General features: G+C 44.6%; 1 protein-coding gene across 1 annotated transcript in view; it reads left to right on the top strand.

The window, feature by feature from the left end:
* Nubpl (nucleotide binding protein like) overlaps window positions 1-5857 on the top strand; it is a 183086-nt gene extending 177229 nt beyond the window's left edge. The window contains exon 11 of the mRNA XM_005343742.2: window positions 5604-5857. Coding sequence (XP_005343799.1) covers window positions 5604-5666 — 63 coding nt within the window. The 3' untranslated portion in view covers window positions 5667-5857. The remainder of the gene's footprint in view (window positions 1-5603) is intronic.
* Window positions 5858-12093: the final 6236 nt, after the last annotated feature.

Here is a 12093-nt window from a genome sequence, read left to right as displayed (position 1 = left end):
GACTCCAGCCCTGCCTTAGGATGGGACTGTTCCTGTTCTCTCATGACAACTCCCCAGTTCATTCTTGTTCACACCTCTAATCTTCTGTGACCAAGGAAGTGTAAGAACCAAGCCTGGCTAATACCACGAATGCAGTGAGAATAGATAGAATCGTGAATGAACCGCACAGATTCATTTGGAGCTCCCCTGATGGGCGCAGAGCGCCTTTCCCTGTCTGGAGCATCAGGGCTGTGGAGCAGCTGCTGGAGTGTGACCTTTGAGTAAATACAGTATAGCACTTATCATTGTTTTCCTTTCCTCTGCCTTTCAGGTATTAAATTTTCTTTCCACTTCTTTAAAGAACTTTCAGATAAGCAAAACCATAGCTCTTTATTGCTTTCATATTAGAGTATGGTAATCCCAGCTATCAAAAGTGTATTTTGAAGATACAATACATGAAAAGTTTGAAATGAGGATTTTTTTTAAATTATACACATTTAAATGACTTCTAGGAGCAGAATATTTAAAGGTATTCTATAGTGACTCCAACAAATAATAGTATTTACTATTAATTTCAATTATGAATTGAGATTTTGAGGTATTTCCTGTTCATTATTGCTTTTTCCCCTTTAAATTACTCCAAAAATAAGAAGCAATACATTGAATTAGGGGAATGTCATTTAACAGAACACATATAACAAACCGTCTAAAGATAATACAATTTCAAATGTTAAGCGGTAGTGTTTATGGTTTGTTTGGAGTGATCTACGTGTGTGGTCACTGGGTCTCACTGTTCCTAGGTGACAGTGCTAAGGTCCTAAAGCAGCCTCAGTCTTTTGGGCTAGGCTAGTTTTGGTGAAGTTTCTTCAAAAATGATACAAGTCTCATGTGCTCATCACCAATATTAAGTATGGAGGTTTCTGGTCAATTTCAAGTAGACATTACCATGAATAAGTGCCTGGTGCTTGCTCTCCGTTCATGGAAACTGCTTCTTCCCATTCCGAGATTACAGACATTGTTGTCATTGGTCGTTTTCTAATAGTCAGAGGACCGGACCCCAGTTGGGCTTTTGTGCGCAGTCTGTCCATCTACAGCTCAGTGCGGTTTGTAGGGAATCCTCCTACTGCAGATAAGGAAACTCAGTGTGGTTTGTAGGGAATCCTCCTAATGCAGACGATGAAACTCAGTGCGGTTTGTATGGAATCCTAATGCAGACGACGAAACTCAATGCGGTTTGTAGGGAATCCTAATGCAGACGACGAAACTCAGTGTGGTTTGTAGGGAATCCTAATGCAGACGACGAAACTCAGTGCGGTTTATAGGAGATAAGCCATTGGAGATGAGCCATTGCCCCAGGACTGTCACTGAGTAGCAAACTGTAAAACAGTAAACGGCTAGTCCGTCCTGACCTGATACAGTACATAAGCCCCTGGCTCCCATATTAACAGCCCTGACTTCCATGTCATCTAAGAGACTGATACAATGCTTGGTATGTTTGTACCTTTCTCACATGGTTCCCATAGCATCCTTGTGAAGCAGATCAGTGTCTTTACCCCCCAGGCAGAAGTTTGTTTACACTGAAGAAGTTTGTCCAGCATAATACTAGAAAGCACTTGCACGCTCAGCTGATACCCAACCCATGTTTTCTGTTCCCAGTTCAGCTTCCGCTTGGCTTCCTAACTATTGCGGGTCAGTGCGATGTGTCTGGAGGCCTGAGAGCTGGCTTCCATACAGCAAGAGCTCTGGAGGAGGGGCTGAGGAGAGTCTACCCCTCAGGTTCTGCTGGCAAGGACAGCTATGGGACAGGGCAAGGGGTCCTAACGTGGTCAGAGAGTCCCGAAATCTTGTCCAAAATGAGTCAAGGTACATTTTTTTCTGGGAAATTGCCCAAGAGCTGTGTTAAGAGTTACAAAAGGATCTCTGAAGGGATGGGAAAGCCCAGACTGAGTTCTCATGCATGCCACTTACCACTATCTAAGTGGAACCCAAAAGATTTCCCTACACTCTTGAACCTTTCTCCCCATCTCTATATGGATGCCAGGCGGAGGAGTTAAATAAGATAAATAAAACTGCACTATGAGATGCCAGTGGATCAGAGGTGCCTTTTCTGCCGTAAGAAACTTGCTTTCTTTTTTTTAAAATTTATTTATTTATTAAAGATTTCTGTCTCTTCCCCGCCACCGCCTCCCATTTCCCTCCCCCTCCCCCGATCGAGTCCCCCTCCCTCCTCAGCCCGAAGAGCAATCAGGGTTCCCTGACCTGTGGGAAGTCCAAGGACCGCCCACCTCCATCCATGTCTAGTAAGGTGAGCATCCAAACTGCCTAGGCTCCCACAAAGCCAGTATGTGCAGTAGGATCAAAAACTCATTGCCATTATTCTTGAGTTCTCAGTAGTCCTCATTGTCCGCTATGTTCAGCGAGTCCAGTTTTATCCCATGCTTTTTCAGACCCAGGACAGCTGGCCTTGGTGAGTTCCCGATAGAACATCCCTATTGTCTCCGTGTGTGGGTGCACCCCTTGCGGTCCTGAGTTCCTTGCTCGTGCTCTCTCTCCTTCTGCTCCTGATTTGGAGATTAAGGTGTCCCAGCCGCCAGATGCTTCCCTCTCCCCTCATTAAAGGGCTAGGTCCATGTATGCCCTCAACCTTACATAGCTTCAAGAAAACATCACTCTGGTGACCTACAGTTCAGAGTAGCAGGATTTGAATCATGAAAGTCGGCTTCCCAGCTTCAGCATTGATGATAGCATTTCTTGATGTTAAAAGGCTCTGAGTCCTGGAATCTGCCTCGAGCTAAGAGGAATCCTGCCTCCTGATAGCTCTTTCTTTTCCCTACAACACGAGTAAAGTTTGCTTCTGGAAGTTTAAGTCTCCAGTAGAGTCTTGCTTTTAGGAGAGATGGACACCTCGGTGGTGGTGACCCAGTTAGAGGTGGGGGTTCTGGTGAACTTGAGGCATCATGAAAAGCTGGAAGGGCTGTGATGCCAGTCAAGAAATGGTTGCTTCCTTCCCTGGAAAATGGGCCCAAACTTCTGCCATGTGCACCAGTTAGGGAAGAAGAGTCAGTGAAACACAAAATGTGAGCGATGTGCTGGCCGCAGGATGCAGGTGAGGAAGACAGACAGATGGTGGGTGCTTGGAATTCAAGGCTTCAATGTCATTGCATTGCCTCATGCTGCAGGATTGTAACTGACCTGTGCCATCGACCAAGACCAGCACACATGGGATGGACCCATGACAGATGATTTTTATGGTTTTATAGTTTGTATCAAATAAAAAATTAGCACGCAGAATGATATCCTCTTAGAAGATAATCTTGAAGATTTTCAAATATAAATGGAAGATTTATTATCTTGTAATTTCTAGATCATCTCCCTACTGCCTTAATATAAACTAAATATGATAACCAACTGCAAATATTTCAAAACAAAAGTGGAACTCACTTCCATACAATTCCTTCCACTCTGGTCCCATCTGTACTCTAGTGCCTCGTACTGACAGAGCAGACAGGGCCCTGAGGCCTAATAGAGAGATCTGCAGTAATAGTAGGGACGTGGAGGTAATGGATGGGAGTAGTAGCAGCTTGGGAAATCTCAATTATATCTTTTCCATAGACCTATTAGTGACCTTTATGCTGGGTGACAGAAACAGGGATTTCATTATTCCTCTGGAAGAAACGTTCTCCAACAATGAGACTGCAATTCAGATCTATCTATCTATCTATCTATCTATCTATCTATCTATCTATCTATCTATCTATCTATCTATCTATCTATCTATCTATCTCTTCCTCTCTATCCCTTCCTCCCTCCTGTTTTTGGCATTTTGAGACAGAGTCTTATACAGCCCAGTCTGGCTTTGAACTCACTGTAACTGAGGATGACCTTGAACTCCTGATGATTCTCCTGCTTCTGTCTTCCAACCACTGGGATTACAGGTGTGTGCCACCATGCCTAGCCAGGCTACCCATTTCTGAGGGCATAATAGTAATGGCAGTGGCCACCTAAGCTGTGCACATTCTGTGCCAGAATTGACATGTCTTCTTCACACCCTGTAGAAACAGCCTGTGTGTGTGTGGGGGGGGGGTGTAACTAGCGCAGGGCTCTTCAGCTAATCAGAATGACCCCGAGTCTCCCAGCCCAGCCTGTGTGACTCCAGGGCCCAGCTCCTTTCCCATGGCCTGATTTCTCTTCTTCTGACCGTTACATCTCACAGATTTCCCAGCACAGTGCTTCAAATGTAGTAAGGACCAAAATGGACTTGCCTGAAAAAAATCCAGTCTCAACAATTTTGTAGAGATCAAAACTGTTCAAATCAGTATTTTTAGGATCTCCACACTAAATGCCAATCTAACCTTAAGTGTGAGACACTGGGGTGGGGGGGTCCTAAGTTCCATCAAAGAGCAAAGACTGAGTGTGACAAAGTTAATTATTCTGGAGTCTTCCAGAAGTTTTTGTATTATGGTAGGTTTTTGTCTCTAATTTAATATAGGCAAGTGCTCAATGATTATGGAATGAAGTCCCTGACCCCACTGTTAGGACTCAGACATGAATAAAGTCACGTGAGGTGTGTTTCTCATTCAGCAGATACCAGGCCCTCTCTTCAGCTGCAGCACTGGGGGCTGGGCCAGGAGGCTGGCCACTTTGACTCAAAGTCCAGCTTGTTACCAAGAGGTTGTAATGTTTTAGACAGTCTTCTCTTTTCTAGGCCACGATTTCCTCATTTGTGAAGTGAAGACGACTTTAGAATTTATCCCCGAGGTAACCATGAGGCTATGAAATAGCCCATGAGTAGGAAGTTAGGTAGTTTTTAACAATAGTGCTAGCATGGTTATAACTCTTTCAGAGCAAAAGTCTGCACTTTTACAAACTCTTAATGTGGGTATGGTGGCCCACACTTGGGAGGCTGAGGCAGGAGGATTCTAAATTGAAGGCTAGTCTAGATTACATGGTAAAACCCTGTCTCAGTGTTTCTGGATGAGATCAGAGTTACTTTTTTTAAATATCTCTGTTGCAATTGTTTAAGGGATTCTTTAAATCCAGATCTCATGGTCACTGTTGTAACCAGACAATGGTGCTGTGATAGCCTGTGTCTTTGGATCCACTCTTACTAATACATTGTGCTGGGGATCCCAGAGAAGAGGAATGTGGCACTGGAATCCCCAAATTCCCCTGGAAGGGAGCTTTGTGCAGTTCTGGTGCTGTGGTGGGTCGGGGAGGGAAGAATGCTTCCTAAAGAGAAAACACAGGTGGAAAGAAGCGCCTCTCCTTCAGTCGGCTAATTCCTTCTATGCCTAACTCAGGATTTCTCTGAGGAGGAAGGTTTACTTCTTCTGTAGCTCAGTTAGGTTCTTAATTTGCTGATGTTGGAAGTAGAATTTGAACCACAGCAATTGCTGGTATTGAATTATTTTTTTTCTCAGAAAGTCACCTTCTGAATATTTACCCTCAAATAGTGTGAGCCCCTCTCCCCTCTGGCCCACCTGCACTGCGCCCTCACTGTTAGACCCTGCAGCCCAGCCTGCTGCTTTTCGATCAGCTACAACAGCGGCTGTCTGTGACACACAGGTCGGGAGACGTTCAGTGTCTGCTGGGAAGCATAGAACAACGAGTCTGTTCTTTTCCAGGCCAAAGCTTACCTGCACATTGCTTCAGAAGTGGTAAGAAGATTGCGGCCACCTCCGGAATGATTCCCAAGTGCCCTGGAAATTGTCCTGGTGTTCGATAATCACAAACTGTCAAAAATGATCATTGAGGTAGTGTGGAACCCACAAAAATAATGATAGTCACGAATATTTTCCTTCATTGCTAAAGAAATTATGTCTCATTTTCAGATTTGATTTGCTAGCCCATGGCTCACAAATAAAGTTTGTGTGTATCAGTGCTGGCTGCTGTGTTTGGGGTTTAGAGCTGCACTGCAGCACTTTCATTCAGCCACCTCTCGAGGAACTGTGACTCGTGATGCTACAGTCCCAGCTCTGGAGAGCACTGCACTCTCCGGCTGCATCCCAGCGAGTCACTCCCAGTGCCCACCAAGTGTGTATATGCTGTAAATGTAATAAGCACCTTGCTGCCTGGCGGTTTGGGTCAGGTTTGGATCTTGCCTTTAGTTCTGTCTTAAAACATGTTCTTGATGGAACGGATTTCTACCTCATGTGACACAGACTTGCCCCAACTCTATGAATCTGAATGTCCAGGATGGGGCCAGGACATTGAGAATGATTTTGATTATGATACTGCCTTAGTCAGTGGTCTGTTGCTGGGAAGAGACACCATGGCCATGGCAGCTCTTAGAAGAGTAAGCATTTAATTGAGACTTGCTAACATTTCAGAGGTTTAGTCTGTTATCAGCCTGGTGGGAAGCATGGCAGCAAGCAGGTATGACAGACATGGTGCAGGAGAGGAGCTGAGAGTTCTCCATCTGGATCCACAGGCAGCATGAAGAGAGAGACACTGGGCCTGGTTTGAGCATTTGAAGCCCCAAAGCCCACCCCCAGTGACATACTTCCTCCAAAAAGGCCACACCTCCTTATCCCTGCCAAGCACCACTCCCTAATGACTAAGCATTCAAAGATATGAACCTTTGGGGACCATTCCTAGTCAAACAACCACAGGTAATAATTATGATAATAAAAATAACTTTTGTCAGGTGATTTCTATAGCCTTAGAATCTTTCATTCATACCAGTGGGCACCATTCATTTTATGAATGCGTACTGAAGGTATGGGAAAGACAAGTGCTCTGTTGTTGATAGGTTCCTATTTCTAAATGATGATGAAGCTGGCTTCCAGTGCTTCTGTAGTTTGCTGCTAGAATGCTCCCTTGTGTAATGTTAAGTATATTCCAATCGTAAAAGAGAGGGTTAGTATTCACTGTAGTCCTGACATCCCAACCCACTCCTTAGACGTTCTCCATGGTGTTCATGTTTCCAAGATTACACTCTGGAAAACATGTGTCTTGTCTAATTGGAACATGGAGACATCCTAAGTTCGGGTAGCTGTAAAGCTGTGAGATAAGATGAGAGTGCTGGAGGCCTCCCTGCTTTGTGGTCAGTTGTGCAGTCAATTATGCGGTCAGTTATGCAGAAGTGGTCTTTGCCTTTGGCAAATCCTGTGATGTCCCGTGATGCTGCTGTAATTGGCAGCTAGAAAGTCAATCACAGGGCAGATGGACCCTTAGATGACTACGTGGACATGAGTAGCACCTTATATGGGAGAGCCAAAGAATCAGTGACGGAGCAGCATGAGGGTCCTAGTGAGGATGGCAGTACCCCCCTGCAGTGACAGAGCAACATGAGGATCCTAGTGAGGATGGCAGTATCCCCCCCCCCTGCAGTGACAGAGCAACATGAGGATCCTAGTGAGGATGGCAGTACCCCCCTGCAGTGACGGAGATGGGATTCAGGGTTTCACACTTGCTAGGCAAGGGCTCTACACCAAACTATATTTCTATCCCTCTGTTTATTTATCATTTTGAAACAAGATCTTGAGAAGTCTCTAGGCTGACCTTGAACATGCTGTATAAGCCAGGTTGGCCTTGAACTTGTGATGTCCTACCTGAGCCTGCTGCATAGTTGGGTTGCAGGCCTGCACCACCTGGCCTGGCTGATGGAAGGCTTCTCTAGATGCTTTGTATTGCTTCTTTGTGATTTCAAAATTGTACTACAGTTTTACAAGATATTATTCACTGAAGGAACTTGAGTTATGGGTACATGGAATCTCTGTTTTGCTTCTTAAAATTGCATGTAAATCTGTATTAATCGCAAAAACAGTAAAAATTGATTTAAAAGAAGCCTGTATATAAGATGAAATGTTTGGACCAAGCTATCCATACTAACTCTTGAACTTCATGGACGCACAGTAATCGTTACGCATCACTAAAAAGCAAGCAAAGCCTTCAAATTGCAGGTATTTGTTTGTGTCTTATTGTTGCTCTACTAAGGGGGCAAAGCAACTATTGAAGTCAAACTTCCCTTTGGAACAGAAGACTGGGGTAGGCGTCAGGGGTGCCTTAAACTGTGCCCTGTGATTGAACACGCCTGATGGGGAAATGGGGGAGGCTTCCCTCTTAAGATCAGCAAATACCGTCTCCTGCTTCTGCATCCTGCACTCTGTGATGTCTGCAGATGCCTCCAGGAAAATGCTGCTGGAGAGGAGGCAGCTTTGAGCTCAGAGAGGTGTGAGGGGAAGAACAGAAGCAGAAAGCCAGGATGTGAGTCCATCCGACAACTGCCTCTGGCTAGTTACGACTCAAGGAGCTGTCCTCAGAGGACCTCAGTGTGCTGTCTGCTGCTGGCGAAGGTGGATGTTTAGGCCTCATCAACATTTCACTGTCCAGGAGGAAGAGTCAGCCCCCTCGCTGCTCCATTCCAGGAAGGAAAAAATGATGCAACTTAGGGGAAAAACTCTTCCCAAATTTCTGCATTTCCTTTTCAGCAGACCTAGAGATTTCTAAGACGGGCCCCAGGGAAACCCAAAGTTCTCCATCTATGCTTTGGCGGACTTTGAGACTTACTAAGCTAGCCTTGAACTCTTGACCCTATGTCAGGCTTCCAGGTGCTGGGTTTCGGTTGTGCACCCACTCTTGGCTCTGCTGTGCTCTTAGTAACCAAAACTATCCACTAATGAAAAGAAATTGCCAGACTAAATAAAAAGGAAGACCTAGCTCTAGATTGTCTGAAGAAAGCCCCCGCCCCCGGTCCTCTACTTCTCTCCACAAACAATACTTCCTCGCTTTGTTGCCTAAGCTGGTCTCTAACTCCTGGGCTCAAGTGATCCAGCCTCAGCCTTGTGAGCAACCAAGCCTACAAGCACATAATACCATATCCGGTATTTTTAGTAACATTGTCACTAAGTTGTTTGAGTTCTTTGAAATGTGTTTGTACTAAATACATTTCATACCGTGTATTTTGGACAAATTCATCTCCTGCCCCCCTTAACTCCCTTCAGCTCCAGCCCCTTCTCCCTGCACTCTCAATTCCATGTCCTTTTCCTCCCCTAACCCATAGTTGTCGATATCTGAGTGCGGGGCCATCCACCGGAGTGGGGTGACCTACCAAGTGTCAAACCCTTAAAGATGATTGGCTCTTCCTCCCCTAGAAGCTGTCGGCTGTCCATTGCACCTCAGTTAGGAGGAGGCTCCATTCCTACTCCACAGCAGACTCTCCGCTGGCTTGAGCTAATCACTTTATAAAATTACAAGTAGCTTAAAAGAAGAGGATTAAAAAGGGTACGCCATGTAAACATCAGAAGACATGTGGAATGACGACCGCATAGCTAGACAGACTTCAGAGCACGGAGTAGTACCAGGGATGAGGAGGGACACCAGGTAATTTAAAGGTGCTGTAGCCAAAATGGTGGCTTGACTCTAAATCTGTGCCCACACGACAACAGTCTTCAAAAAATAGGATTTGGTAAGTGAGACCTAAGTTCACAGTTGTGTAGCTGGGGACTTTAGTGCCGCTCCTGCAGTAATCAGTGGAACGAGCACAGACAACCAGTGAGTCCTTAAGACCTGGTCTTCACTCAGTCGGCATCAGAGGTCACTCTAGTCCCCAACAACAAAGTGTATATGACTTTCTTACGCAAGTAGACATCTACCATGGTGGACAGTATAGCATATTTAGAGTAACCTCATATAAAACAATTCTTTTCTCATTAACAGAATTAAATAGATTCCAGTAATCAAAACAGATACCTGAAAACTCACAAATATGTGAAGCTAGAACAAGACAGTACTGAATTATCCACGAGTCAAAGGGAAGAAAGAAGAGTCATAAAATATGTTGAGCAGACTAGAGATGATCCCCTTTGTGAGGTGTGGAGGGAAATTTATGATATTGTTTATATCTGAAAGGAAGACGGATGGCTGTACCAGTGAGGTATCTGCCCATCTTAGTAACCTAGAGACAGGGTGCAAATTAAACCCGAAGTGGTGGAGGAAAGGGAGGAAGAATGAAATTGGGAAGAAAAGCTATAAAGAAAATACTGGAATCAAATGTTGGCATTTGGAAGAGATGAACAAAATCAATAAGCTGTAGTCAGATTCATTAAGAAGAGAGAGGACAAAGTCATAAATCACTCAATCAGGAATGAGCAAGGCAGCTCTAAGATGCTATGGTTAATTAAAGGAACAATAGGAGCTGTTACCAACTCTATGCAGTAAAGCTAGCAACTTGGTGAAATAGGTAAATACTGTGAAAAAGTTATCAAAACTCCTTCCAACAATAACATGAACAGTGTAAGTCACAGAAACAGAACTTCCAGCTTCAGGCCTCGATCCTTCGCTGGCAGGTCTACCCAAGGAAGGAAGAGGACCAGTCCTAGCCAAAGACCAGGAAACAGATAAGGACGCTGTCCCCAGGTCATGTATGAAGCTGTCATTGCTCTGAGACTCAAGCCTGTCACACACCGTACAAGAATTGAGCCATATATTTCTCATAAATACAAACACAAAATTCTGCAGCTGACACAGGGCCAGAGAGATGCTCAGCTGGTAAATCTTGCCCTGTCTGCGTGACAGAGCTGCATCCCCGTGACCCCAATGAAGGGGGCTGGGAAGGACTGATTCCAGAGAGCTGGCCTCTCACTCCCTTCCCTAGTTCACACATCATATAATATGTAAAAATAATTGTGGCTACAAAAGACCTTAGCAAAATCTTATTTAGTTGATTCCAGCATGGTATTTAAAAAGGGAAAGGAATATGACTGTGATCATCATGGCAGGGGTCAACTAGACAGCGTCTAGAGTCACCTAGAGACAGACCTCTGGGCATGCGTGGAGGGGCATCCTGGTTCATTGCATTGACGTTGGAAAACCTGCCCACTGTGGGTGGCAACATCCTCTGCCTGGGATCCTGGACTGTGTAAGCAGAGAAAGGGAGCTGCTTCTTGACTGTGGTACAGTGTGAGCGGCTGCTTCTCATCGTGATGGATTGTACCCTATCAGTGAGCCGGATAAACCCTCTCTCCCTAAGTTGCTCTAATCAGGATGTTTCATCATGGCAGCAGGAGAAGATAAGACAACCAAGATTTCTGTTCGTTGAACTCTAACACCCAGCTGCTAAACTGTGGCTCCTGACCCCACTGATGAATTATATGTGAGTGTTATGACAACTGGCAATAGGTTTCTGAACGTCCAACAACAGAAATTAATTCAAAGTCAAGTATGTACCGAATGCTGAGCATCCCGGCGGTGCTCGCCTGCAATGCCTTGCGCTTCCCTGCAGTCTCGATTCTGAACAGCTTGCGCCATCACCTCACAGCGCCGAAAGAGCTGTGCAAAGCACTGCACCCAGGTTCTAGACTAATCTATGATGCAATACAGTGGTTTTACTATACATGCAAAGGTTTCTGGTCTTGCAGAAACATTAATGGTTTTAATTACAGGAATCAAAGACTTTCAGTATTTTCCTGTCATCATTCCTCAGCATGTATTAAATTAGTATTTCCTTGGATTGTATTGTGTTAGAATGTTTTATTTTTTCAAGATTTTATTTTGAGATTACAGAATTTCCAATGGTTTCTGAAACAGGTCTGTACATATGCATACCATTTTATACAAAACACTTGCTTTCCATGTCCTCAGCACTGACGATCGTAAATCAGATACTAATCAACTCCGAAAAATGTTGAGGATATTCTGTGGTGGTTGGAGTGAGAGTCCCCTTACACTCATGTATGTGAGTGCTTGCTTCTCAGTTGGTGGAACTATTTGGGAAGGATTAGGAGGTATGGCCTTGTTGAAGGAGGTGTGTCATTTGGGCTGGGCTTGAGGTTTTTAAAGCCCATGCCGTTTCCAGTTTTCTGTTTCTCTGCCTGATTGTTGTCTCAACATGTAAGCTCTAAGCTATTGCTCCAGCACATGCCTGCCTGCCTGCCACAGCTCCCCACCGTGATGATCATGGACCAACCCTCTGCATCTGGAAGCAAGCCCCTAAGTCAATGCTTTTTTTATAAGTTGCCTTGGTCATGGTGTCTCTTCACACCAGTGGAAAAGTAATTAAGACAGTGCTCTATATCCTAAGTATCATATATTTAGCCTGTAGTTCTTGTAAAAATAGACATACATATGTAAGTTTCCTTTTAAAATCTTTGCTAAATGGTAAATATATATATA

Source organism: Microtus ochrogaster, chromosome 1, assembly GCF_000317375.1.
Source record: "Microtus ochrogaster isolate Prairie Vole_2 chromosome 1, MicOch1.0, whole genome shotgun sequence".
NCBI classification, from domain to species: domain Eukaryota; kingdom Metazoa; phylum Chordata; class Mammalia; order Rodentia; family Cricetidae; genus Microtus; species Microtus ochrogaster.
Note: the sequence above shows the minus strand (reverse complement) of the source record. Positions and strands in the feature narration are given on the sequence as shown.